This window comes from Somniosus microcephalus, chromosome 2 (assembly GCF_052327205.1).
Source record: "Somniosus microcephalus isolate GS21.2 chromosome 2, FLI_Smic_1.0, whole genome shotgun sequence".
Taxonomy (NCBI): domain Eukaryota; kingdom Metazoa; phylum Chordata; class Chondrichthyes; order Squaliformes; family Somniosidae; genus Somniosus; species Somniosus microcephalus.
In genome coordinates this window covers 384,040,369-384,067,180 of record NC_140988.1, presented here as the reverse complement: position 1 = coordinate 384,067,180, position 26,812 = coordinate 384,040,369, and the positions used below count along the sequence as shown (strand labels likewise).

General features: G+C 57.1%; 1 protein-coding gene across 1 annotated transcript in view; it reads right to left on the bottom strand.

The window, feature by feature from the left end:
* Positions 1 to 26,812, bottom strand: part of LOC147123823 (apolipoprotein L6-like) — an 89,403-nt gene that overhangs the window by 27,433 nt on the left and 35,158 nt on the right. Inside the window, exon 3 of the mRNA XM_085967303.1 lies at positions 22,597 to 22,662. Coding sequence (XP_085823429.1) covers positions 22,597 to 22,662 — 66 coding nt within the window. The remainder of the gene's footprint in view (positions 1 to 22,596; positions 22,663 to 26,812) is intronic.

The window sequence follows — 26,812 nt, the reverse complement described above, 5'->3', positions numbered from 1 at the left end:
AGTCGGTGGTTCCCAGCGGTCAGTGGTCAGCGAGTCGGTGGTTCGCAGCGGTCAGTTGGTCAGTGAGTCGGTGTTTCCCAGCGGTCAGTGGGTCAGTGAGTCGGTGGTTCCCAGCGGTCAGTGGGTCAGCGAGTCGATGGTTCCCATCGTTCAGTGGGTCAGCGAGTCGGTGGTTCCCAGCGGTCAGTGGTCAGCGAGTCGGTTGTTCCCAGCAGTCAGTGGGTCAGCGAGTCGGTGGTTCCCAGCGGTCAGTGGTCAGCGAGTCGGCGGTTCCCAGCGGTCAGTGGTCAGCGAGTCGGTTGTTCCCAGCAGTCAGTGGGTCAGCGAGTCGGTGGTTCCCAGCGGTCAGTGGTCAGCGAGTCGGTGGTTCCCAGCGGACGGTGGGTCAGTGAGTTGGTGGTTCCCAGCGGTCAGTGGTCAGCGAGTCGGTGGTTCCCAGCGGTCGGTGGGTCAGCAAGTCGGTGGTTCCCAGCGGTCAGTGGTCAGCGAGTCGGCGGTTCCCAGCATTCAGTGGGTCAGCAAGTCGTTAATTCCCAGCGGTGAGTGGGTCAGTGAGTCGGTGGTTCCCAGCGGTCAGTGGGTCAGTCAGTCGGTGGTTCCCAGCGGTCAGTGGGTCAGCGGTTCCCAGCGGTCAGTGGGTCAGTCAGTCGCTGGTTCCCAGCGGTCAGTGGGTCAGTCAGACGGTGGTTCCCAGCGGTCAGTGGGTCAGCGGTTCCCAGCGGTCAGTGGGTCAGTCAGTTGGTGGTTCCCAGCGGTCAGTGGGTCAGCGAGTCGGTGTTTCCCAGTGGTCTGTGGGTCAGTGAGTCGGTGGTTCCCAGCGGTCTGTGGGTCAGTGAGTCAGTGTTTCCCAGTGGTCAGTGGGTCAGCGAGTCGGTGGTTCCCAGCAGTCAGTGGGCCAGTGAGTCGGTGGTTCCCAGCGGTCAGTGGGTCAGCGAGTCGGTGGTTCCCAGCGGTCTGTGGTCAGTGAGTCGGTGGTTCCCAGCGGTCAGTGGGTCAGTGATTAGGTGGTTCCCAGCGGTCAGTGGGTCAATGAGTCGGTGGTTCCCAGCGGTCAGTGGGTCAGCGAGTCGGTGGTTCCCAGCAGTCAGTGGTCAGCGAGTCGGTAATTCCCTGCAGTCAGTGGGTCAAGGAGTCAGTGATTCCCAGCGGTCAGTGGTCAGCGAGTCGCTGGTTCCCAGCGGTCAGTGGGTCAGCGAGTCAGTGGTTCCCAGCGGTCAGTGGGTCAGTGAGTTGGTGGTTCCCAGCAGTCAGTCGATAGTGAGTCGGTGGTTCCCAGCGGTCAGTTGTCAGCGAGTCAGTGGTTCCCAGTGGTCAGTGGGTCAGCGAGTCGGTGGTTCCCAGCGGTCAGTGGTCAGCGAGTCGGTGTTTCCCAGCGGTCAGTGGGTCAGTGAGTCGGTGGTTCCCAGCGGTCAGTGGGTCAGCGAGTCGATGGTTCCCAGCGGTCAGTGGGTCAGCGAGTCGGTGGTTCCCAGCGGTCAGTGGGTCAGTGAGTCAGTGGTTCCCAGCGGTCAGTGGCTCTGCGGTGCCCAGCGATGCCCAGCGGTCAGTGGGTCAGCGAGTCGGTAAATCCCAGCGGTCAGTGGGTCAGCGAGTCGGTGGTTCCCAGTGGCCAGTGGTCAGTGGGTCAGCGAGTCGGTGGTTCCCAGCGGTCAGTGGTCAGCGAGTCGGTGGTTCGCAGCGGTCAGTTGGTCAGTGAGTCGGTGGTTCCCAGCGGTCAGTGGGTCAGTGAGTCGGTGGTTCCCAGCGGTCAGTGGGTCAGTGAGTCAGTGGTTCCCAGCGGTCAGTGGCTCTGCAGTGCCCAGCGATGCCCAGCGGTCAGTGGGTCAGCGAGTCGGTGGTTCGCAGCGGTCAGTGGGTCAGTGAGTCAGTGGTTCCCAGCGGTCAGTGGCTCTGCGGTGCCCAGCGATGCCCAGCGGTCAGTGGGTCAGCGAGTCGGTAAATCCCAGCGGTCAGTGGGTCAGCGAGTCGGTGGTTCCCAGTGGCCAGTGGTCAGTGGGTCAGCGAGTCGGTGGTTCCCAGCGGTCAGTGGTCAGCGAGTCGGTGGTTCGCAGCGGTCAGTTGGTCAGTGAGTCGGTGTTTCCCAGCGGTCAGTGGGTCAGTGAGTCGGTGGTTCCCAGCGGTCAGTGGGTCAGCGAGTCGATGGTTCCCAGCGTTCAGTGGGTCAGCGAGTCGGTGGTTCCCAGCGGTCAGTGGTCAGCGAGTCGGTTGTTCCCAGCAGTCAGTGGGTCAGGAAGTCGGTGGTTCCCAGCGGTCAGTGGTCAGCGAGTCGGCGGTTCCCAGCGGTCAGTGGTCAGCGAGTCGGTTGTTCCCAGCAGTCAGTGGGTCAGCGAGTCGGTGGTTCCCAGCGGTCAGTGGTCAGCGAGTCGGTGGTTCCCAGCGGACGGTGGGTCAGTGAGTCGGTGGTTCCCAGCGGTCAGTGGTCAGCGAGTCGGTGGTTCCCAGCGGTCGGTGGGTCAGCAAGTCGGTGGTTCCCAGCGGTCAGTGGTCAGCGAGTCGGCGGTTCCCAGCATTCAGTGGGTCAGCAAGTCGTTAATTCCCAGCGGTGAGTGGGTCAGTGAGTCGGTGGTTCCCAGCGGTCAGTGGGTCAGTCAGTCGGTGGTTCCCAGCGGTCAGTGGGTCAGCGGTTCCCAGCGGTCAGTGGGTCAGTCAGTCGCTGGTTCCCAGCGGTCAGTGGGTCAGTCAGACGGTGGTTCCCAGCGGTCAGTGGGTCAGCGGTTCCCAGCGGTCAGTGGGTCAGTCAGTTGGTGGTTCCCAGCGGTCAGTGGGTCAGCGAGTCGGTGTTTCCCAGTGGTCTGTGGGTCAGTGAGTCAGTGTTTCCCAGTGGTCAGTGGGTCAGCGAGTCGGTGGTTCCCAGCAGTCAGTGGGCCAGTGAGTCGGTGGTTCCCAGCGGTCTGTGGGTCAGTGAGTCAGTGTTTCCCAGTGGTCAGTGGGTCAGCGAGTCGGTGGTTCCCAGCAGTCAGTGGGCCAGTGAGTCGGTGGTTCCCAGCGGTCAGTGGGTCAGCGAGTCGGTGGTTCCCAGCGGTCTGTGGTCAGTGAGTCGGTGGTTCCCAGCGGTCAGTGGGTCAGTGATTAGGTGGTTCCCAGCGGTCAGTGGGTCAATGAGTCGGTGGTTCCCAGCGGTCAGTGGGTCAGCGAGTCAGTAATTCCCTGCAGTCAGTGGGTCAAGGAGTCAGTGATTCCCAGCGGTCAGTGGTCAGCGAGTCGCTGGTTCCCAGCGGTCAGTGGGTCAGCGAGTCAGTGGTTCCCAGCGGTCAGTGGGTCAGTGAGTTGGTGGTTCCCAGCAGTCAGTCGATAGTGAGTCGGTGGTTCCCAGCGGTCAGTGGTCAGCGAGTCAGTGGTTCCCAGTGGTCAGTGGGTCAGCGAGTCGGTGGTTCCCAGCGGTCAGTGGTCAGCGAGTCGGTGTTTCCCAGCGGTCAGTGGGTCAGTGAGTCGGTGGTTCCCAGCGGTCAGTGGGTCAGCGAGTCGATGGTTCCCAGCGGTCAGTGGGTCAGCGAGTCGATGGTTCCCAGCGGTCAGTGGGTCAGTGAGTCGGTGGTTCCCAGCGGTCAGTGGTCAGCGAGTCAGTGGTTCCCAGTGGTCAGTGGGTCAGCGAGTCGGTGGTTCCCAGCGGTCAGTGGTCAGCGAGTCGGTGGTTCCCAGCGGTCAGTGGGTCAACGAGTCGGTGGTTCCCAGCGGTCAGTGGTCAGCGAGTCGGTGGTTCCCAGCGGTCAGTGGGTCAGCGAGTCGGTGGTTCCCAGCGGTCAGTGGGTCAGTGAGTCAGTGGTTCCCAGCGGTCAGTGGCTCTGCGGTGCCCAGCGATGCCCAGCGGTCAGTGGGTCAGCGAGTCGGTAAATCCCAGCGGTCAGTGGATCAGCGAGTCGGTGGTTCCCAGTGGCCAGTGGTCAGTGGGTCAGCGAGTCGGTGGTTCCCAGCAGTCAGTGGTCAGCGAGTCGGTGGTTCGCAGCGGTCAGTTGGTCAGTGAGTCGGTGGTTCCCAGCGGTCAGTGGGTCAGCGAGTCGATGGTTCCCAGCGTTCAGTGGGTCAGCGAGTCGGTGGTTCCCAGCGGTCAGTGGTCAGCGAGTCGGTTGTTCCCAGCAGTCAGTGGGTCAGCGAGTCGGTGGTTCCCAGCGGTCAGTGGTCAGCGAGTCGGTGGTTCCCAGCGGTCGGTGGGTCAGCGAGTCGGTGGTTCCCAGCGGTCAGTGGTCAGCGAGTCGGTGGTTCCCAGCGGTCGGTGGGTCAGCAAGTCGGTGGTTCCCAGCGGTCAGTGGTCAGCGAGTCGGCGGTTCCCAGCATTCAGTGGGTCAGCAAGTCGTTAATTCCCAGCGGTGAGTGGGTCAGTGAGTCGGTGGTTCCCAGCGGTCAGTGGGTCAGTCAGTCGATGGTTCCCAGCGGTCAGTGGGTCAGCGGTTCCCAGCGGTCAGTGGGTCAGTGAGTCGGTGGTTCCCAGCGGTCAGTGGTCAGTGAGTCGGTGGTTCCCAGCGGTCAGTGGTCAGCGAGTCGGTGGTTCCCAGCGGTCAGTGGTCAGCGAGTCGGCGGTTCCCAGCGGTCAGTGGTCAGCGAGTCGGTTGTTCCCAGCAGTCAGTGGGTCAGCGAGTCGGTGGTTCCCAGCGGTCAGTGGTCAGCGAGTCGGTGGTTCCCAGCGGACGGTGGGTCAGTGAGTCGGTGGTTCCCAGCGGTCAGTGGTCAGCGAGTCGGTGGTTCCCAGCGGTCGGTGGGTCAGCAAGTCGGTGGTTCCCAGCGGTCAGTGGTCAGCGAGTCGGCGGTTCCCAGCATTCAGTGGGTCAGCAAGTCGTTAATTCCCAGCGGTGAGTGGGTCAGTGAGTCGGTGGTTCCCAGCGGTCAGTGGGTCAGTCAGTCGGTGGTTCCCAGCGGTCAGTGGGTCAGCGGTTCCCAGCGGTCAGTGGGTCAGTCAGTCGCTGGGTCCCAGCGGTCAGTGGGTCAGTCAGACGGTGGTTCCCAGCGGTCAGTGGGTCAGCGGTTCCCAGCGGTCATTGGGTCAGTCAGTTGGTGGTTCCCAGCGGTCAGTGGGTCAGCGAGTCGGTGGTTCCCAGCGGTCAGTGGGTCAGTGAGTCGGTGTTTCCCAGTGGTCTGTGGGTCAGTGAGTCGGTGGTTCCCAGCGGTCTGTGGGTCAGTGAGTCAGTGTTTCCCAGTGGTCAGTGGGTCAGCGAGTCGGTGGTTCCCAGCAGTCAGTGGACCAGTGAGTCGGTGGTTCCCAGTGGTCAGTGGGTCAGCGAGTCGGTGGTTCCCAGCGGTCAGTGGGTCAGTGAGTAGGTGGTTCCCAGCGGTCAGTGGGTCAGTGAGTAGGTGGTTCCCAGCGGTCAGTGGGTCAATGAGTCGGTGGTTCCCAGCGGTCAGTGGGTCAGCGAGTCGGTGTTTCCCAGCAGTCAGTGGTCAGCGAGTCGGTAATTCCCTGCAGTCAGTGGGTCAACGAGTCAGTGATTCCCAGCGGTCAGTGGTCAGCGAGTCGCTGGTTCCCAGCGGTCAGTGGGTCAGCGAGTCAGTGGTTCCCAGTGGTCAGTGGGTCAGCGAGTCGGTGGTTCCCAGCGGTCAGTGGTCAGCGAGTCGGTGGTTCCCAGCGGTCAGTGGTCAGCGAGTCGGTGTTTCCCAGCGGTCAGTGGGTCAGTGAGTCGGTGGTTCCCAGCGGTCAGTGGGTCAGCGAGTCGATGGTTCCCAGCGGTCAGTGGGTCAGCGAGTCGGTGGTTCCCAGCGGTCAGTGGGTCAGTAAGTCGGTGGTTCCCAGCGGTCAGTGGGTCAGTGAGTCGGTGGTTCCCAGCGGTCAGTGGTCAGCGAGTCAGTGGTTCCCAGCGGTCAGTGGGTCAGCGAGTCGGTGGTTCCCAGCGGTCAGTGGTCAGCGAGTCGGTGGTTCCCAGTGGTCAGTGGGTCAACGAGTCGGTGGTTCCCAGTGGTCAGTGGTCAGCGAGTCGGTGGTTCCCAGCGGTCAGTGGGTCAGCGAGTCGGTGGTTCCCAGCGGTCAGTGGGTCAGTGAGTCAGTGGTTCCCAGCGGTCAGTGGCTCTGCGGTGCCCAGCGATGCCCAGCGGTCAGTGGGTCAGCGAGTCGGTAAATCCCAGCGGTCAGTGGGTCAGTGAGTCGGTGGTTCCCAGTGGCCAGTGGTCAGTGGGTCAGCGAGTCGGTGGTTCCCAGCGGTCAGTGGTCAGCGAGTCGGTGGTTCCCAGCGGTCAGTGGTCAGCGAGTCGGTGTTTCCCAGCGGTCAGTGGGTCAGTGAGTCGTGGTTCCTAGTGGTCAGTGGGTCAGCGAGTCGGTGGTTCCCAGCGGTCAGTGGGTCAGTGAGTAGGTGGTTCCCAGCGGTCAGTGGGTCAGTGAGTAGGTGGTTCCCAGCGGTCAGTGGGTCAATGAGTCGGTGGTTCCCAGCGGTCAGTGGGTCAGCGAGTCGGTGTTTCCCAGCAGTCAGTGGTCAGCGAGTCGGTAATTCCCTGCAGTCAGTGGGTCAACGAGTCAGTGATTCCCAGCGGTCAGTGGTCAGCGAGTCGCTGGTTCCCAGCGGTCAGTGGGTCAGCGAGTCAGTGGTTCCCAGTGGTCAGTGGGTCAGCGAGTCGGTGGTTCCCAGCGGTCAGTGGTCAGCGAGTCGGTGGTTCCCAGCGGTCAGTGGTCAGCGAGTCGGTGTTTCCCAGCGGTCAGTGGGTCAGTGAGTCGGTGGTTCCCAGCGGTCAGTGGGTCAGCGAGTCGATGGTTCCCAGCGGTCAGTGGGTCAGCGAGTCGGTGGTTCCCAGCGGTCAGTGGGTCAGTAAGTCGGTGGTTCCCAGCGGTCAGTGGGTCAGTGAGTCGGTGGTTCCCAGCGGTCAGTGGTCAGCGAGTCAGTGGTTCACAGCGGTCAGTGGGTCAGCGAGTCGGTGGTTCCCAGCGGTCAGTGGTCAGCGAGTCGGTGGTTCCCAGCGGTCAGTGGGTCAACGAGTCGGTGGTTCCCAGTGGTCAGTGGTCAGCGAGTCGGTGGTTCCCAGCGGTCAGTGGGTCAGCGAGTCGGTGGTTCCCAGCGGTCAGTGGGTCAGTGAGTCAGTGGTTCCCAGCGGTCAGTGGCTCTGCGGTGCCCAGCGATGCCCAGCGGTCAGTGGGTCAGCGAGTCGGTAAATCCCAGCGGTCAGTGGGTCAGCGAGTCGGTGGTTCCCAGTGGCCAGTGGTCAGTGGGTCAGCGAGTCGGTGGTTCCCAGCGGTCAGTGGTCAGCGAGTCGGTGGTTCGCAGCGGTCAGTTGGTCAGTGAGTCGGTGGTTCCCAGTGGTCAGTGGGTCAGTGAGTCGGTGGTTCCCAGCGGTCAGTGGGTCAGCGAGTCGATGGTTCCCAGTGTTCAGTGGGTCAGCGAGTCGGTGGTTCCCAGCGGTCAGTGGTCAGCGAGTCGGTTGTTCCCAGCAGTCAGTGGGTCAGCGAGTCGGTGGTTCCCAGCGGTCAGTGGTCAGCGAGTCAGTGGTTCCCAGCGGTCGGTGGGTCAGCGAGTCGGTGGTTCCCAGCGGTCAGTGGTCAGCGAGTCGGCGGTTCCCAGCATTCAGTGGGTCAGCAAGTCGTTAATTCCCAGCGGTGAGTGGGTCAGTGAGTCGGTGGTTCCCAGCGGTCAGTGGGTCAGTCAGTCGATGGTTCCCAGCGGTCAGTGGGTCAGCGGTTCCCAGCGGTCAGTGGGTCAGTCAGTTGGTGGTTCCCAGCAGTCAGTGGGTCAGTGAGTCGGTGGTTCCCAGTGGTCAGTGGGTCAGTGAGTCGGTGGTTCCCAGCGGTCAGTGGGTCAGCGAGTCGGCGGTTCGCAGCAGTCAGTGGGCCAGTGAGTCGGTGGTTCCCAGTGGTCAGTGGGTCAGCGAGTCGGTGGTTCCCAGCAGTCAGTGGGCCAGTGAGTCGGTGGTTCCCAGTGGTCAGTGGGTCAGCGAGTCGGTGGTTCCCAGCGGTCAGTGGTCAGCGAGTCGGTGGTTCCCAGCGGTCGGTGGGTCAGCAAGTCGGTGGTTCCCAGCGGTCAGTGGTCAGCGAGTCGGCGGTTCCCAGCATTCAGTGGGTCAGCAAGTCGTTAATTCCCAGCGGTGAGTGGGTCAGTGAGTCGGTGGTTCCCAGCTGTCAGTGGGTCAGTCAGTCGGTGGTTCCCAGCGGTCAGTGGGTCAGCGGTTCCCAGCGGTCAGTGGGTCAGTCAGTCGCTGGGTCCCAGCGGTCAGTGGGTCAGTCAGACGGTGGTTCCCAGCGGTCAGTGGGTCAGCGGTTCCCAGCGGTCAGTGGGTCAGTCAGTTGGTGGTTCCCAGCGGTCAGTGGGTCAGCGAGTCGGTGGTTCCCAGCGGTCAGTGGGTCAGTGAGTCGGTGGTTCCCAGCGGTCTGTGGGTCAGTGAGTCAGTGTTTCCCAGTGGTCAGTGGGTCAGCGCGTCGGTGGTTCCCAGCAGTCAGTGGGCCAGTGAGTCGGTGGTTCCCAGTGGTCAGTGGGTCAGCGAGTCGGTGGTTCCCAGCGGTCAGTGGGTCAGTGAGTAGGTGGTTCCCAGCGGTCAGTGGGTCAGTGAGTAGGTGGTTCCCAGCGGTCAGTGGGTCAATGAGTCGGTGGTTCCCAGCGGTCAGTGGGTCAGCGAGTCGGTGTTTCCCAGCAGTCAGTGGTCAGCGAGTCGGTAATTCCCTGCAGTCAGTGGGTCAACGAGTCAGTGATTCCCAGCGGTCAGTGGTCAGCGAGTCGCTGGTTCCCAGCGGTCAGTGGGTCAGCGAGTCAGTGGTTCCCAGTGGTCAGTGGGTCAGCGAGTCGGTGGTTCCCAGCGGTCAGTGGTCAGCGAGTCGGTGGTTCCCAGCGGGCAGTGGTCAGCGAGTCGGTGTTTCCCAGCGGTCAGTGGGTCAGTGAGTCGGTGGTTCCCAGCGGTCAGTGGGTCAGCGAGTCGATGGTTCCCAGCGGTCAGTGGGTCAGCGAGTCGGTGGTTCCCAGCGGTCAGTGGGTCAGTGAGTCGGTGGTTCCCAGCGGTCAGTGGTCAGCGAGTCAGTGGTTCCCAGCGGTCAGTGGGTCAGCGAGTCGGTGGTTCCCAGCGGTCAGTGGTCAGCGAGTCGCTGGTTCCCAGCGGTCAGTGGGTCAACGAGTCGGTGGTTCCCAGTGGTCAGTGGTCAGCGAGTCGGTGGTTCCCAGCGGTCAGTGGGTCAGCGAGTCGGTGGTTCCCAGCGGTCAGTGGGTCAGTGAGTCAGTGGTTCCCAGCGGTCAGTGGCTCTGCGGTGCCCAGCGATGCCCAGCGGTCAGTGGGTCAGCGAGTCGGTAAATCCCAGCGGTCAGTGGGTCAGTGAGTCGGTGGTTCCCAGTGGCCAGTGGTCAGTGGGTCAGCGAGTCGGTGGTTCCCAGCGGTCAGTGGGTCAGTGAGTCGGTGTTTCCCAGTGGTCTGTGGGTCAGTGAGTCGGTGGTTCCCAGCGGTCTGTGGGTCAGTGAGTCAGTGTTTCCCAGTGGTCAGTGGGTCAGCGAGTCGGTGGTTCCCAGCAGTCAATGGGCCAGTGAGTCGGTGGTTCCCAGTGGTCAGTGGGTCAGCGAGTCGGTGGTTCCCAGCGGTCAGTGGGTCAGTGAGTAGGTGGTTCCCAGCGGTCAGTGGGTCAGTGAGTAGGTGGTTCCCAGCGGTCAGTGGGTCAATGAGTCGGTGGTTCCCAGCGGTCAGTGGGTCAGCGAGTCGGTGTTTCCCAGCAGTCAGTGGTCAGCGAGTCGGTAATTCCCTGCAGTCAGTGGGTCAACGAGTCAGTGATTCCCAGCGGTCAGTGGTCAGCGAGTCGCTGGTTCCCAGCGGTCAGTGGGTCAGCGAGTCAGTGGTTCCCAGTGGTCAGTGGGTCAGCGAGTCGGTGGTTCCCAGCGGTCAGTGGTCAGCGAGTCGGTGGTTCCCAGCGGTCAGTGGTCAGCGAGTCGGTGTTTCCCAGCGGTCAGTGGGTCAGTGAGTCGGTGGTTCCCAGCGGTCAGTGGGTCAGCGAGTCGATGGTTCCCAGCGGTCAGTGGGTCAGCGAGTCGGTGGTTCCCAGCGGTCAGTGGGTCAGTAAGTCGGTGGTTCCCAGCGGTCAGTGGGTCAGTGAGTCGGTGGTTCCCAGCGGTCAGTGGTCAGCGAGTCAGTGGTTCCCAGCGGTCAGTGGGTCAGCGAGTCGGTGGTTCCCAGCGGTCAGTGGTCAGCGAGTCGGTGGTTCCCAGCGGTCAGTGGGTCAACGAGTCGGTGGTTCCCAGTGGTCAGTGGTCAGCGAGTCGGTGGTTCCCAGCGGTCAGTGGGTCAGCGAGTCGGTGGTTCCCAGCGGTCAGTGGGTCAGTGAGTCAGTGGTTCCCAGCGGTCAGTGGCTCTGCGGTGCCCAGCGATGCCCAGCGGTCAGTGGGTCAGCGAGTCGGTAAATCCCAGCGGTCAGTGGGTCAGCGAGTCGGTGGTTCCCAGTGGCCAGTGGTCAGTGGGTCAGCGAGTCGGTGGTTCCCAGCGGTCAGTGGTCAGCGAGTCGGTCGTTCGCAGCGGTCAGTTGGTCAGTGAGTCGGTGGTTCCCAGTGGTCAGTGGGTCAGTGAGTCGGTGGTTCCCAGCGGTCAGTGGGTCAGCGAGTCGATGGTTCCCAGTGTTCAGTGGGTCAGCGAGTCGGTGGTTCCCAGCGGTCAGTGGTCAGCGAGTCGGTTGTTCCCAGCAGTCAGTGGGTCAGCGAGTCGGTGGTTCCCAGCGGTCAGTGGTCAGCGAGTCAGTGGTTCCCAGCGGTCGGTGGGTCAGCGAGTCGGTGGTTCCCAGCGGTCAGTGGTCAGCGAGTCGGCGGTTCCCAGCATTCAGTGGGTCAGCAAGTCGTTAATTCCCAGCGGTGAGTGGGTCAGTGAGTCGGTGGTTCCCAGCGGTCAGTGGGTCAGTCAGTCGATGGTTCCCAGCGGTCAGTGGGTCAGCGGTTCCCAGCGGTCAGTGGGTCAGTGAGTCGGTGGTTCCCAGCGGTCAGTGGGTCAGTCAGACGGTGGTTCCCAGCGGTCAGTGGGTCAGCGGTTCCCAGCGGTCAGTGGGTCAGTCAGTTGGTGGTTCCCAGCAGTCAGTGGGTCAGTGAGTCGCTGGTTCCCAGCGGTCAGTGGGTCAGCGAGTCGGTGGTTCCCAGCGGTCTGTGGTCAGTGAGTAGGTGGTTCCCAGCGGTCAGTGGGTCAGTGAGTAGGTGGTTCCCAGCGGTCAGTGGGTCAATGAGTCGGTGGTTCCCAGCGGTCAGCGGGTCAGCGAGTCGGTGGTTTCCAGCAGTCAGTGGTCAGCGAGTCGGTAATTCCCTGCAGTCAGTGGGTCAACGAGTCAGTGATTCCCAGCGGTCAGTGGTCAGCGAGTCGGTGGTTCCCAGCGGTCAGTGGGTCAGCGGGTCAGTGGTTCCCAGCAGTCAGTGGGTCAGTGAGTTGGTGGTTCCCAGCAGTCAGTCGATAGTGAGTCGGTGGTTCCCAGTGGTCAGTGGTCAGCGAGTCAGTGGTTCCCAGTGGTCAGTGGGTCAGCGAGTCGGTGGTTCCCAGCGGTCAGTGGTCAGCGAGTCGGTGGTTCCCAGCGGTCAGTGGTCAGCGGGTCGGTGGTTCCCAGCGGTCAGTGGGTCAGCGAGTCGGTGGTTCCCAGCGGTCAGTGGGTCAGCAATTTGGTGTTTCCCAGCGGTCAGTGGGTCAGTGAGTTGGTGGTTCCCAGCAGTCAGTGGGTCAGCGAGTCGATGGTTCCCAGCGGTCAGTGGGTCAGCGAGTCGGTGGTTCCCAGCGGTCAGTGGGTCAGTAAGTCGGTGGTTCCCAGCGGTCAGTGGTCAGCGAGACGGTGGTTCCCAGCGGTCAGTGGGTCAGCGAGTCGGTGGTTCCCAGCAGTCAGTGGGTCAGCAATTTGGTGTTTCCCAGCGGTCAGTGGGTCAGCGAATCGGTGCTTCCCAGCAGTCAGTGGGTCAGCAAGTCAGTGGTTCCCAGCGGTCAGTGGGTCAGTGAGTCGGTGGTTCCCAGCGGTCAGTGGGTCAGTGAGTCGGTGGTTCCCAGCGGTCAGTGGTCAGCGAATCAGTGGTTCCCAGCGGTCAGTGGGTCAGCGAGTCAGTGTTTCCCAGCGGTCAGTGGGTCAGCAATTTGGTGTTTCCCAGCGGTCAGTGGGTCAGCGAGTCAGTGGTTCCCAGCAGTCAGTGGGTCAGCGAGTCGGTGGTTCCCAGCGGTCAGTGGGTCAGTGAGTCGGTAGTTCCCAGCGGTCAGTGGGTCAGTGAGTCGGTGGTTCCCAGCGGTCAGTGGGTCAGTGAGTCGGTGGTTCCCAGCCGTCAGTGGGTCAGTGAGTCGGTGGTTCCCAGCCGTCAGTGGGTCAGTGAGTCGGTGGTTCCCAGCAGTCAGTGGGTCAGTGAGTCAGTGGTTCCCAGCGGTCAGTGGGTCAGTGAGTCGGTGGTTCCCAGCGGTCAGTGGTCAGTGAGTCGGTGGTTCCCAGCGGTCATTGGGTCAGCGAGTCGGTGGTTCCCAGCGGTCAGTGCGTCAGTGAGTCAGTGGTTCCCAGCGGTCAGTGGCTCTGCGGTGCCCAGCGATGCCCAGCGGTCAGTGGGTCAGCGAGTCGGTAAATCCCAGCGGTCAGTGGGTCAGCGTGTCGGTGGTTCCCAGTGGCCAGTGGTCAGTGGGTCAGCGAGTCGGTGGTTCCCAGCGGTCAGTGGTCAGCGAGTCGGTGGTTCGCAGCGGTCAGTTGGTCAGTGAGTCGGTGGTTCCCAGCGGTCAGTGGTCAGCGAGTCAGTGGTTCCCAGCGGTCAGTGGTCAGCGAGTGGGTGGTTCCCAGCGGTCAGTGGTCAGCGAGTCGGTGGTTCCCAGCAGTCAGTGGGTCAGCGAGTCGGTGGTTCCCAGTGGTCAGTGGTCAGCGAGTGGGTGGTTCCCAGCGGTCAGTGGTCAGCGAGTCGGTGGTTCCCAGACGTCAGTGGGTCAGCGAGTCGGTGGTTCCCAGTGGTCAGTGGTCAGCGAGTCGGTGGTTCCCAGCGGTCGGTGGGTCAGCGAGTCGGTGGTTCCCAGCGGTCAGTGGTCAGCGAGTCGGTGGTTCCCAGCGGTCAGTGGTCAGCGAGTCGGTGGTTCCCAGCGGTCAGTGGGTCAGCGAGTCGGTGGTTCCCAGCGGTCAGTGGGTCAGCAATTTGGTGTTTCCCAGCGGTCAGTGTGTCAGTGAGTCGGTGGTTCCCAGCGGTCAGTGGGTCAGCGAGTCGATGGTTCCCAGCGGTCAGTGGGTCAGTGAGTCGGTGGTTCCCAGCGGTCAGTGGTCAGCGAGTCAGTGGTTCCCAGCGGTCAGTGGTCAGCGAGTCGGTGGTTCCCAGCGGTCAGTGGGTCAGCGAGTCGGTGTTTCCCAGCGGTCAGTGGGTCAGTGAATCAGTGGTTCCCAGCGGTCAGTGGCTCTGCGGTGCCCAGCGATGCCCAGCGGTCAGTGGGTCAGCGAGTCGGTAAATCCCACCGGTCAATGGGTCAGCGAGTCGGTGGTTCCCAGTGGCCAGTGGTCAGTGGGTCAGCGAGTCGGTGGTTCCCAGCGGTCAGTTGTCAGCGAGTCGGTGGTTCGCAGCGGTCAGTTGGTCAGTGAGTCGGTGGTTCCCAGCGGTCAGTGGGTCAGCGAGTCGATGGTTCCCAGCGTTCAGTGGGTCAGCGAGTCGGTGGTTCCCAGCGGTCAGTGGTCAGCGAGTCGGTTGTTCCCAGCAGTCAGTGGGTCAGCGAGTCGGTGGTTCCCAGCGGTCAGTGGTCAGCGAGTCGGTGGTTCCCAGCGGTCGGTGGGTCAGCGAGTCGGTGGTTCCCAGCGGTCAGTGGTCAGCGAGTCGGTGGTTCCCAGCGGTCGGTGGGTCAGCAAGTCGGTGGTTCCCAGTGGTCAGTGGTCAGCGAGTCGGTGGTTCCCAGCGGTCAGTGGGTCAGCAAGTTGGTGGTTCCCAGCAGTCAGTGGGTCAGCGAGTCGGTGGTTCCCAGCGGTCTGTGGTCAGTGAGTCGGTGGTTCCCAGCGGTCAGTGGGTCAGTGAGTAGGTGGTTCCCAGCGGTCAGTGGGTCAATGAGTCGGTGGTTCCCAGCGGTCAGTGGGTCAGCGAGTCGGTGGTTCCCAGCAGTCAGTGGTCAGCGAGTCGGTAATTCCCTGCAGTCAGTGGGTCAACGAGTCAGTGATTCCCAGCGGTCAGTGGTCAGCGAGTCGGTGGTTCCCAGCGGTCAGTGGGTCAGCGAGTCAGTGGTTCCCAGCGGTCAGTGGGTCAGTGAGTTGGTGGTTCCCAGCAGTCAGTCGATAGTGAGTCGGTGGTTCCCAGCGGTCAGTGTTCAGCGAGTCAGTGGTTCCCAGCGGTCAGTGGTCAGCGAGTCAGTGGTTCCCAGTGGTCAGTGGGTCAGCGAGTCGGTGGTTCCCAGCGGTCAGTGGTCAGCGAGTCGGTGGTTCCCAGCGGTCAGTGGTCAGCGAGTTGGTGGTTCCCAGCGGTCAGTGGGTCAGCGAGTCAGTGGTTCCCAGCGGTCAGTGGGTCAGCAATTTGGTGTTTCCCAGCGGTCAGTGGGTCAGTGAGTCGGTGGTTCCCAGCGGTCAGTGGGTCAGCGAGTCGATGGTTCCCAGCGGTCAGTGGGTCAGCGAGTCGGTGGTTCCCAGCGGTCAGTGGTCAGCGAGACGGTGGTTCCCAGCGGTCAGTGGGTCAGGGAGTCGGTGGTTCCCAGCAGTCAGTGGGTCAGCAATTTGGTGTTTCCCAGCGGTCAATGGTCAGCGAGTCGGTGGTTCCCAGCGGTCAGTGGTCAGTGAGTCAGTGGTTCCCAGCAGTCAGTGGTCAGCGAGTCGGTGGTTCCCAGCAGTCAGTGGGTCAACGAGTCATTGGTTCCCAGCGGTCAGTGGGTCAGCGATTCGGTGGTTCCCAGCGGTCAGTGGGTCAGTGAGTCGGTGGTTCCCAGCGGTCAGTGGGTCAGTGAGTCGGTGGTTCCCAGCAGTCAGTGGTCAGCGAGTCAGTGGTTCCCAGTGGTCAGTGGGTCAGCGAGTCGGTGGTTCCCAGCGGTCAGTGGTCAGCGAGTCGGTGGTTCCCAGCGGTCAGTGGGTCAACGAGTTGGTGGTTCCCAGCGGTCAGTGGTCAACGAGTCGGTGGTTCCCAGCAGTCAGTGGTCAGTGAGTCGGTGGTTCCCAGCAGTCAGTGGGTCAGCGAGTCGGTGGTTCCCAGCGGTCAGTGGATCAGCGAGTCTGTGGTTCCCAGCGGTCAGTGGGTCAGCAATTTGGTGTTTCCCAGCGGTCAGTGGGTCAGTGAGTCGGTGGTTCCCAGCGGTCAGTGGTCAGCGAGTCGGCAACATTGCCGGTTATTGAGGTGTTGTTTTCGGAGTGAGAATTTTGCCGGTTGATAGAGAATTCCAGCTATTTAGGTGCCGTTTAAACGAGAGTTTCCTGTAATTTGATTGAGTTCTTTGATGAGGTAACAGAGAAGGTTGATGAGGGCAATGCGGTTGACGTGGTGTACAGGGACTTCCAAAAGACATTCAACAAAGTGCCACATAATTGACTTGTCAGCAAAGTTGAAGCCCATGGAATAAAAGGGACAGTGGCAGCATGGATACGGAATTAGCAAAGTGACAGGAAACAGAGAGTAGTGGTGAACGGTTGTTTTTCAGACTGGAGGGAGGTATACAGTGGTGTTCCCCAGGGGTCGGTTCTAGGAATACTGCTTTTCTTGGTATATATTAATGACTTGGACGTGGGTGTACAGGGCACAATTTTCTGATGACACAAAACTTGGAAGTATAGTGAAGAGTGAGAAGGATAGTGATAGACTTCAGGAAGACATAGACAGGCTGATGAAATGGGCAGACACGTGGCAGATGAAATTTAATGTAGAAAAGTGTGAAGTGATACATTTTGGTAGAAAGAATGAGGAGAGGAAATATAAACTAAAAGGTACAATCTCCGGAAGGGGCACATGAACAGAGAGACCTGGGGGTATGTGTGCACAAATCGTTGAAGGTAGCAGGGCAGGTTGAGAAAGCGGTTAAAAAAGCATACGGGATCCTGGGCTTCATACATCGACAGTGCTGTCAAACGGCACTTACTCACCAATAACCTGCTCTCTGATGCCCAGTTTGGGTTCCGCCAAGACCACTCAGCTCCCGACCTCATTACAGCCTTGGTCCAAACAAGGACAAAGAAGCTGAATTCCAGAGGTGAGGTGAGAGTGACTGCCCTTGACATCAAGGCAGCATTTGACCGAGTGTGGCATCAAGGAGCCCTAGTAAAACTGAAGTCAATGGGAATCGGGGGGAAAACTCTCCACTGGCTGGAGTCATACCTAGCACAAAGGAAGATGGTTGTGGTGGTTGGAGGTCAATCATCACAGCCCCAGGACATCGCTACAGCAGTTCCTGAGGGCAGTGTTGTAGGCCCAACCATCTTCAGCTGCTTCATCAATGACCTTCCCTCCAACATAAGGTCAGGAATGGGGATGTTTGCTGATGACTGCAGTGTCCAGTGCCATTCACAATTCCTCAGATAATGAAGCAGTCCATGCCCGCATGCAAAAAGACCTGGACGACGTTCAGGCTTGGGCTGATAAGTGGCAGGTAACATTCGCGAAACACAAGTGCCAGGTAATGAATATCTCCAACAAGCGAGAGTCTAACCACCGCCCCTTGACATTCAACGGCATTACCATCGCCGAATCCCCCACCAACAATATCCTGGGGGGTCACCATTGACCAGAAACTTAACTGGACCAGCCACATAAATATTGTAGCAACAAGAGCAGGTCAGAGGCTGGGTATTCTGCGATGAGTGTCTCACCTCCTGACTCCCCAAAGCCTTTCCACCATCTACAAGGCACAAGTCAGGAGTGTGATGGAATACTCTCCACTTGCCTGGATGAGTGCAGCTCCAACAACACTCAAGAAGCTCGACAACATCCAGGACAAAGCAGCCCGCTTGATTGGCACCCTATCCACCACCTTCAAAATTCACTCCCTCCACCACCGGCGCACCGTGGCTGCAGTGTGTACCATCTACAAGATGCACTGCAGCAACTCGCCAAGGCTTCTTCAGCAGCACCTCCCAAACCCGCGACCTCTACCACCTGGAAGGACAAGGGCAGCAGGCGCATGGGAACACCACCACCTCCAAGTTCCCCTCCAAGTCACACACCATCCTGACTTAGAAGTATATCGGCCGATCCTTCATCATCGCTGGGTCAAAATCCTGGAACTCCCTCCCTAACAGCACTGTGGGAGTACCTTCACCACACGGACTGCAGCGATTCAAGAAGGCGGCTCACCACCACCTTCTCAAGGCAACTAGGGATGGGCAATAAATGCTGGCCTTCTCAGAAACGCCCACATCTCATAAACGAATAAAATAAATAAATAAATAGAGGTACAGGTTGAGTGTCCAAAATCCGGACTAATGGAATCTGGAATGTTCCGGAATCCAGATTGGTGGCAGGGTCATCCGGAATCCGTAAAATGTTCTGGAATCAGGACACCCTGTCAAACCGCAACTTGGGCCCAGGTATTTCCGGACTCGGAACGTGTTTCTGATGTCCGAAGTCTGGAAACACCCGAGCCCAGGTTGCGATAGTTCTGGACTTCGGACATCAGAAACACGTTCCGAAGTCTGGAAAAACACGAAAACCGGCTCGGCCTCGGTCCCGAGGTTGCTGGATTCGGGACACTCAACCTGCAGAGAGTACATTAAAGCAGCCGCAGCGGCGAGAGGATAAAGAGCGGCCCGAGAGTGGACCTGAATTAAAGCAGCGGCAGCGGCGAGAGGATAAAGAGCGGCCCGAGAGTGGGCCTGAATTAAAGCAGCCGCAGCGGCGAGAGGATAAAGAGCGGCCCGAGAGTGGACCTGAATTAAAGCAGCGGCAGCGGCAGTGGCGAGAGGATAAAGAGCGGCCCGAGAGCGGACCTGAATTAAAGCAGCGACAGCGGCAGCGGCGAGAGGATAAAGAGCGGCCCGAGAGCGGACGTGAATTAAAGCAGCGGCAGCGGCGAGAGGATAAAGAGCGGCCCGAGAGCGGACCTGAATTAAAGCAGCGGCAGTGGCGAGAGGATAAAGAGCGACCCGAGAGCGGACCTGAATTAAAGCAGCGGTGAGAGGATAAAGAGCGGTCCGAGAGCGGACCTAAATTAAAGCAGCGGCAGCGGCGAGAGGATAAAGAGCGGCCCGAGAGCGGACCTGAATTAAAGCAGCGGCAGCGGCGAGAGGATAAAGAGCGGCCCGAGAGCGGAGCTGAATTAAAGCAGCGGCAGTGGCGAGAGGATAAAGAGCGGCCCGAGAGCGGACCTGAATTAAAGCAGCGGCGGTGGGGAGAGGATAAAGAGCGGCCCGAGAGCGGACCTGAATTAAAGCAGCGGTGAGAGGATAAAGAGCGGCCCGAGAGCGGACCTGAATTAAAGCAGCAGCAGCGGCGAGAGGATAAAGAGCGGCCCGAGAGCGGAGCTGAATTAAAGCAGTGACAGCGGCGAGAGGATAAAGAGCGGCCCGAGAGCGGACCTGAATTAAAGCAGCGGCGAGAGGATAAAGAGCGGCCCGAGAGTGGACCTGAATTAAAGCAGCGGCGAGAGGATAAAGAGCGGCCCGAGAGCGGACCTGAATTAAAGCAGCGGCGAGAGGATAAAGAGCGGCCCGAGAGCGGACCTGAATTAAAGCAGCGGCGAGAGGATAAAGAGCGGCCCGAGAGCGGACCCGAATTAAAGCAGCGGCGAGAGGATAAAGAGCGGGCCGAGAGTGGACCTGAATTAAAGCAGTGACAGCGGCGAGAGGATAAAGAGCGGCCCGAGAGCGGACCTGAATTAAAGCAGCGGCAGCGGTGAGAGGATAAAGAGCGGCCCGAGAGCGGACCCGAATTAAAGCAGCGGCGAGAGGATAAAGAGCGGCCCGAGAGTGGACCTGAATTAAAGCAGTGACAGCGGCGAGAGGATAAAGAGCGGCCCGAGAGTGGACCTGAATTAAAGCAGCGGCAGCGGCGAGAGGATAAGGAGCGGCCTGAGAGCGGAGCTGAATTAAAGCAGCGGCGGTGGGGAGAGGATAAAGAGCGGCCCGAGAGCGGACCTGAATTAAAGCAGCGGCAGCGGCGAGAGGATAAAGAGCGGCCTGAGAGCGGACCTGAATTAAAGCAGCGACAGCGGCGAGGCTCCGACTCAAAAACAACAAGAAAATCGAGTGACATCACAGGAGAGCAGGTAGGTGATTGGTTGGTGAGCATTACAGCTTTTTTTGCTCTCTCTGTTAAGGAAGGGGTGTTAAATTAAGAGCTGAGAAACCGTAACTTGCTGGTACTTAATAAATTAACAACTGAAACTAAATAAAATAATCGAACAATAAACCTAAAATATCAATTGAATAAAAGCTTTAATTAATTAATAAAGAAAACAAGGTTGGAGATGGCAGGGCAGGTGGTGTTGTAACTGCAGCGTGTGGGAGTCTGTGGAGAGCATCACAATCCCGAGCAAGCACATCTGCACTAAGTGTCTGTAACTCGAGGAACTGGCTCAGAGTTGTTGAGCTGGAGTCTGAGCTGCAGACATTGCAATGCATCAGGGAGGGGGAGAGTTACCTGGACACTTTGTCCCAGGAGGCAGTCACACCCTTTAGGTTAAATAGTACTTTAGAGTTCGTCAGGGACAGGAGGGTGTGACTACGAGTCAGGCAGGTATGGGGACAAAGGATGTAGTGATGGAGGAGCCTCAGCCCTGAACCTTGTCCAACAGATATGAGGTACTTGCTGCCTGTATGGATGAGGAAAAGGACTGCAGGGAGGATGGGCAAACTGACCAAGGCACCGTGGTTCAGGGGGCCATCCAAGTGGGGGGAGAAGGAAGGAATGTGGTAGTAGTAGGGGACGGTATAGTCAGGGGGATAGATACTGTTCTCTGCAGCCGCGAAAGAGAGTCCCGAAGGCTGTGTTGCCTGCCCGGTGCCAGGGTTAAGGATATCTCCTCGCAGCTGGAGAAGAACTTGGGAGGGGGAGGATCCAGTTGTCATGGTCCATGTAGGAACCAACGACATAGGTAGAACTAAGAATGAGGTTCTGCTGAGGGAGTTTGAGGAGCTAGGGTCTAAATTAATAAGCAGAACCACAAGGGTAAAAATCTCTGGATTACTACCTGAGCCACGTGCAAATTGGCATAGGGTCAAGCAGATCAGAGAGTTAAATGCGTGGCTCAAAGAGTGGTGTGGGAAAAAGGGGTTTCAATTCATGTGGCACTGGCACCAGTACTGGGGAAAGAGGGAGCTGTTCCGTCGGGACGGGCTCCACTTAAACCGGGCTGGGACCAGCGTCCTGGCGAATCGAATAACTAGGGCTGTAGACAGGGCTTTAAACTAAAAAAGGGGGGAGGGGTCAGGTGAGGGGAAATTTAGAAATCTAAAGAGAAAGGTCAAGGCAATAGAGCAATGTAGCTATTTGGGTAAAAATAAACAGAGTGGCCTAGAAATTCAGTAAGGCGCTGCCAGCTTTGCGGCCAGTTACCGCCCAAAGAGGGCTTCTGCGCCAATAGAGGAGTTTGCGCTGATATTGAGCTCGGCGGTAATGGCGGCGGTAGCCGGTAGCGCTGCGCCGGCACCGATGACATCATCGGTGTGCGCAGTGCCCCGTTTCCGCCCCGATGCCGGCCCGACGCCCATATTCAGTTGCCGCCGCCTCCTCCGTGACGGCCGCTACTAACATCCGGAGACCAGGGCCTTACTGCAGCCTTAGTGGGGCGCATAAAGGTGGAGGTGCGGCCGGCCGCTTTTTCGGCGGCCGCATGCCCGCACCTCCTTCCCCGGCCTCCTCCACCACCCCCCCCGCGGCATTGCCGGCTGCTTTCCGCGAGCCCGGCACTTCTCCGTGGTGCCGGGCTCATTTGCCGGCACAATCCAGCGGCGATCTCCCCGTTGCAGGCACCTCCACCTTAAGAGAAGGAGGAGGCCTGCAGTACCGCAGCCTGCCGCACCGCATCGGGTGTCGCAGCGGCACCTAGAGCGCTGAAATTCAGTTTCAGCGCCCCAAGCGGGGCGGGCACACCCTGGAATAGCACCCGGTTCCGACTTGGGGCGCAGAAACTGAATATCTGACGGTCGCAACTGGCTCCACGCTCAGCGCTAACTTTTGGGCGCTAGCCAGCTGGCGGGGCCATAGTGAATTTCTAGGCCATAGAGTTTAATGGTAGCAGTGCAGCAGAGAATAAGGTCAAACCAGGGAATAATGGTAAAAGAATGTAAATTACGGCTCTTTATCTGAATGCACGAAGCATTCGTAACAAGATAGATGAACTAATGGCACAAATAGAGATAAATGGGTTTGATCTAATAGTCATTACAGAGACGTGGTTGCAAGGTGGCCAAGGTTGGGAACTAAATGTTCCAGGGTACTTGACATTTCGAAAAGACAGGCAGAATGGAAAAGGAGGGGGAGTAGCCCTGATAATAAAGGACGACATAAGGACAGTAGCGAGAAAGGATCTCGGCTCGGAAGATCAGGAAGTAGAATCAGTATGGGTGGAGATAAGGAATAACAAGGGGCAGAAAACACTGGTGGGAGTTGTATATAGACCCGCTAACAGTAGCTATACTGTTGGACAGAATATTAATCAAGAAATAGTAGGAGCTTGCAACAAAGGTAATGCAATAATCTTGGGGGACTTAAATCTTCATATAGACTGGACAAATCAAATTGGCAAAGGTAGTCTGGAGGACAAGTTCATGGAATGCATTCGGGACAGTTTCCTAGAACAATATGTCATGGAACCAACCAGGGAACAGGCTATTATAGATCTTGTATTGTGTAATGAGACTGGGTTAATTAGCAATCTCATAGTAAAGGATCCTCTGGGGCAGAGTGATCATAATATGATAGAATTTCACGTTAATTTTGAGAGTGACTTGCCTAAGTCTGAAACTAGAGTCTTAAACTTAAACTTAATTAAAGCCAATTACATAGGTATGAGATGCAAGTTGGCTGAGGTAGATTGGAAAAATAGATTCAAAGGTATGGCGGTAGATAAGCAGTGGTTGTATTGCCTGGAATTTAGAAGGTTAAGGGGTGATCTGATGGAAGTTTTCAGGATATTAAGGGGAACTGATAGAGTAGTTAAAGAGAAACTATTTCCGCTGGTTGAGGAATCTAGGACTAAGGTACATAGCCTAAAAATCAGAGCCAGGCCTTTCAGGAAACTCTTCTGCACACAAAGGGTGGTCGAAGTTTGGAACTCTCTTCCACAAATGGTAATTGACGCTAGATCAATTGTTAATTCTAAATCTGAGATTGATAGATTTTTGTTAACCAAAGGTATTAAGGGACATGGGGCAAAGGCGGGTTTATGGAGTTAGGTCGCAGATCAGCCATTGAATGGTGGAACAGGCTGGAGGAGCTAAATGGCCTCCTCCTGTTCCTATGTTCTACCTCTTGTACTCTGGTCCTCTAGATGTATAGGCCAGCATTCCATTAGCTTTTTTGATTAGCTTCTGTACCTGTTCATGAAACTTTAATGATCTATGTACCTGGACCCCCCAAGTCTCTTTGGACCTCCACTGTTTCTAGCTTTTAACCATTTAGAAAGTACTCTGATCTATACTTTTTTAGTCCAAAGCCTATATTGAAATCTGAAATAAATATATAAAGCCTATATTGAAATCCACAGTTTTTCCCATTCACTTCATCTATTAATATCTCTTTGTAATTTTGTGCTTTTACACTATTTGCTCACTTATATTCCACTGTTCTTAATCTACAGTTCAGCGTTGTATTTACTTTGTTTCAACTGTCCACTTGGTTGGGATTATAGAGAAGCCCATTGTCCACCTACCTCCCGTGTGTTCCTCCAGCGGGGCAAACTCACTCGTGAGGCGGGGCCAAGCAGGGCTCTGCCAATCTGTGGGTGAGATAAACCCCATCAGTGTTTTAAACAGTGTCCGAATCTCCCCCCATCTCCCACCAACAATGTGTGGGTGAGATAAACCCCATCAGTGTTTTAAACAGTGTCCGAATCTCCCCCCATCGGTCACCAACAATGTGTGGGTGAGATAAACCCCATCAGTGTTTTAAACAGTGTCCGAATCTCCCCCCATCTCCCACCAACAATGTGTGGGTGAGATAAACCCCATCAGTGTTTTAAACAGTGTCCGAATCTCCTCCCATCTCCCACCAACAATGTGTGGGTGAGATAAACCCCATCAGTGTTTTAAACAGTGTCCGAATCTCCCCCCATCTCCCACCAACAATGTGTGGGTGAGATAAACCCCATCAGTGTTTTAAACAGTGTCCGAATCTCCCCCCATCGGTCACCAACAATGTGTGGGTGAGATAAACCCCATCAGTGTTTTAAACAGTGTCCGAATCTCCCCCCATCTCCCACCAACAATGTCTGGGTGAGATAAACCCCATCAGTGTTTTAAACAGTGTCCGAATCTCCCCCCATCGGTCACCAACAATGTGTGGGTGAGATAAACCCCATCAGTGTTTTAAACAGTGTCCGAATCTCCTCCCATCTCCCACCAACAATGTGTGGGTGAGATAAACCCCATCAGTGTTTTAAACAGTGTCCGAATCTCCCCCCATCTCCCACCAACAATGTGTGGGTGAGATAAACCCCATCAGTGTTTTAAACAGTGTCCGAATCTCCCCCCATCTCCCACCAACAATGTGTGGGTGAGATAAACCCCATCAGTGTTTTAAACAGTGTCCGAATCTCCTCCCATCTCCCACCAACAATGTGTGGGTGAGATAAACCCCATCAGTGTTTTAAACAGTGTCCGAATCTCCTCCCATCTCCCACCAACAATGTGTGGGTGAGATAAACCCCATCAGTGTTTTAAACAGTGTCCGAATCTCCCCCCATCTCCCACCAACAATGTGTGGGTGAGATAAACCCCATCAGTGTTTTAAACAGTGTCCGAATCTCCCCCCATCGGTCACCAACAATGTGTGGGTGAGATAAACCCCATCAGTGTTTTAAACAGTGTCCGAATCTCCCCCCATCGGTCACCAACAATGTGTGGGTGAGATAAACCCCATCAGTGTTTTAAACAGTGTCCGAATCTCCTCCCATCTCCCACCAACAATGTGTGGGTGAGATAAACCCCATCAGTGTTTTAAACAGTGTCCGAATCTCCCCCCATCTCCCACCAACAATGTGTGGGTGAGATAAACCCCATCAGTGTTTTAAACAGTGTCCGAATCTCCCCCCATCTCCCACCAACAATGTGTGGGTGAGATAAACCCCATCAGTGTTTTAAACAGTGTCCGAATCTCCCCCCATCTCCCACCAACAATGTGTGGGTGAGATAAACCCCATCAGTGTTTTAAACAGTGTCCGAATCTCCTCCCATCGGACACCAACAATGTGTGGGTGAGATAAACCCCATCAGTGTTTTAAACAGTGTCCGAATCTCCCCCCATCTCCCACCAACAATGTGTGGGTGAGATAAACCCCATCAGTGTTTTAAACAGTGTCCGAATCTCCCCCCATCTCCCACCAACAATGTGTGGGTGAGATAAACCCCATCAGTGTTTTAAACAGTGTCCGAATCTCCTCCCATCGGTCACCAACAATGTGTGGGTGAGATAAACCCCATCAGTGTTTTAAACAGTGTCCGAATCTCCCCCCATCTCCCACCAACAATGTGTGGGTGAGATAAACCCCATCAGTGTTTTAAACAGTGTCCGAATCTCCCCCCATCGGACACCAACAATGTGTGGGTGAGATAAACCCCATCAGTGTTTTAAACAGTGTCCGAATCTCCCCCCATCGGACACCAACAATGTGTGGGTGAGATAAACCCCATCAGTGTTTTAAACAGTGTCCGAATCTCCCCCCATCGGTCACCAACAATGTGTGGGTGAGATAAACCCCATCAGTGTTTTAAACAGTGTCCGAATCTCCCCCCATCGGACACCAACAATGTGTGGGTGAGATAAACCCCATCAGTGTTTTAAACAGTGTCCGAATCTCCCCCCATCTCCCACCAACAATGTGTGGGTGAGATAAACCCCATCAGTGTTTTAAACAGTGTCCGAATCTCCCCCCATCGGTCACCAACAATGTGTGGGTGAGATAAACCCCATCAGTGTTTTAAACAGTGTCCGAATCTCCCCCCATCTCCCACCAACAATGTGTGGGTGAGATAAACCCCATCAGTGTTTTAAACAGTGTCCGAATCTCCCCCCATCTCCCACCAACAATGTGTGGGTGAGATAAACCCCATCAGTGTTTTAAACAGTGTCCGAATCTCCCCCCATCTCCCACCAACAATGTCTGGGTGAGATAAACCCCATCAGTGTTTTAAACAGTGTCCGAATCTCCCCCCATCTCCCACCAACAATGTGTGGGTGAGATAAACCCCATCAGTGTTTTAAACAGTGTCCGAATCTCCCCCCATCGGTCACCAACAATGTGTGGGTGAGATAAACCCCATCAGTGTTTTAAACAGTGTCCGAATCTCCCCCCATCTCCCACCAACAATGTGTGGGTGAGATAAACCCCATCAGTGTTTTAAACAGTGTCCGAATCTCCTCCCATCTCCCACCAACAATGTGTGGGTGAGATAAACCCCATCAGTGTTTTAAACAGTGTCCGAATCTCCCCCCATCGGTCACCAACAATGTGTGGGTGAGATAAACCCCATCAGTGTTTTAAACAGTGTCCGAATCTCCTCCCATCTCCCACCAACAATGTGTGGGTGAGATAAACCCCATCAGTGTTTTAAACAGTGTCCGAATCTCCCCCCATCGGTCACCAACAATGTGTGGGTGAGATAAACCCCATCAGTGTTTTAAACAGTGTCCGAATCTCCTCCCATCTCCCACCAACAATGTGTGGGTGAGATAAACCCCATCAGTGTTTTAAACAGTGTCCGAATCTCCTCCCATCTCCCACCAACAATGTGTGGGTGAGATAAACCCCATCAGTGTTTTAAACAGTGTCCGAATCTCCCCCCATCTCCCACCAACAATGTGTGGGTGAGATAAACCCCATCAGTGTTTTAAACAGTGTCCGAATCTCCTCCCATCGGTCACCAACAATGTGTGGGTGAGATAAACCCCATCAGTGTTTTAAACAGTGTCCGAATCTCCCCCCATCTCCCACCAACAATGTGTGGGTGAGATAAACCCCATCAGTGTTTTAAACAGTGTCCGAATCTCCTCCCATCTCCCACCAACAATGTGTGGGTGAGATAAACCCCATCAGTGTTTTAAACAGTGTCCGAATCTCCTCCCATCGGTCACCAACAATGTGTGGGTGAGATAAACCCCAACAGTGTTTTAAACAGTGTCCGAATCTCCTCCCATCTCCCACCAACAATGTGTGGGTGAGATAAACCCCATCAGTGTTTTAAACAGTGTCCGAATCTCCCCCCATCGGTCACCAACAATGTGTGGGTGAGATAAACCCCATCAGTGTTTTAAACAGTGTCCGAATCTCCTCCCATCGGTCACCAACAATGTGTGGGTGAGATAAACCCCATCAGTGTTTTAAACAGTGTCTGAATCTCCCCCCATCTCCCACCAACAATGTGTGGGTGAGATAAACCCCATCAGTGTTTTAAACAGTGTCCGAATCTCCCCCCATCTCCCACCAACAATGTGTGGGTGAGATAAACCCCATCAGTGTTTTAAACAGTGTCCGAATCTCCCCCCATCTCCCACCAACAATGTGTGGGTGAGATAAACCCCATCAGTGTTTTAAACAGTGTCCGAATCTCCCCCCCATCGGTCACCAACAATATGTGGGTGAGATAAACCCCATCAGTGTTTTAAACAGTGTCCGAATCTCCTCCCATCTCCCACCAACAATGTGTGGGTGAGATAAACCCCATCAGTGTTTTAAACAGTGTCCGAATCTCCTCCCATCGGACACCAACAATGTGTGGGTGAGATAAACCCCATCAGTGTTTTAAACAGTGTCCGAATCTCCCCCCATCTCCCACCAACAATGTGTGGGTGAGATAAACCCCATCAGTGTTTTAAACAGTGTCCGAATCTCCCCCCATCTCCCACCAACAATGTGTGGGTGAGATAAACCC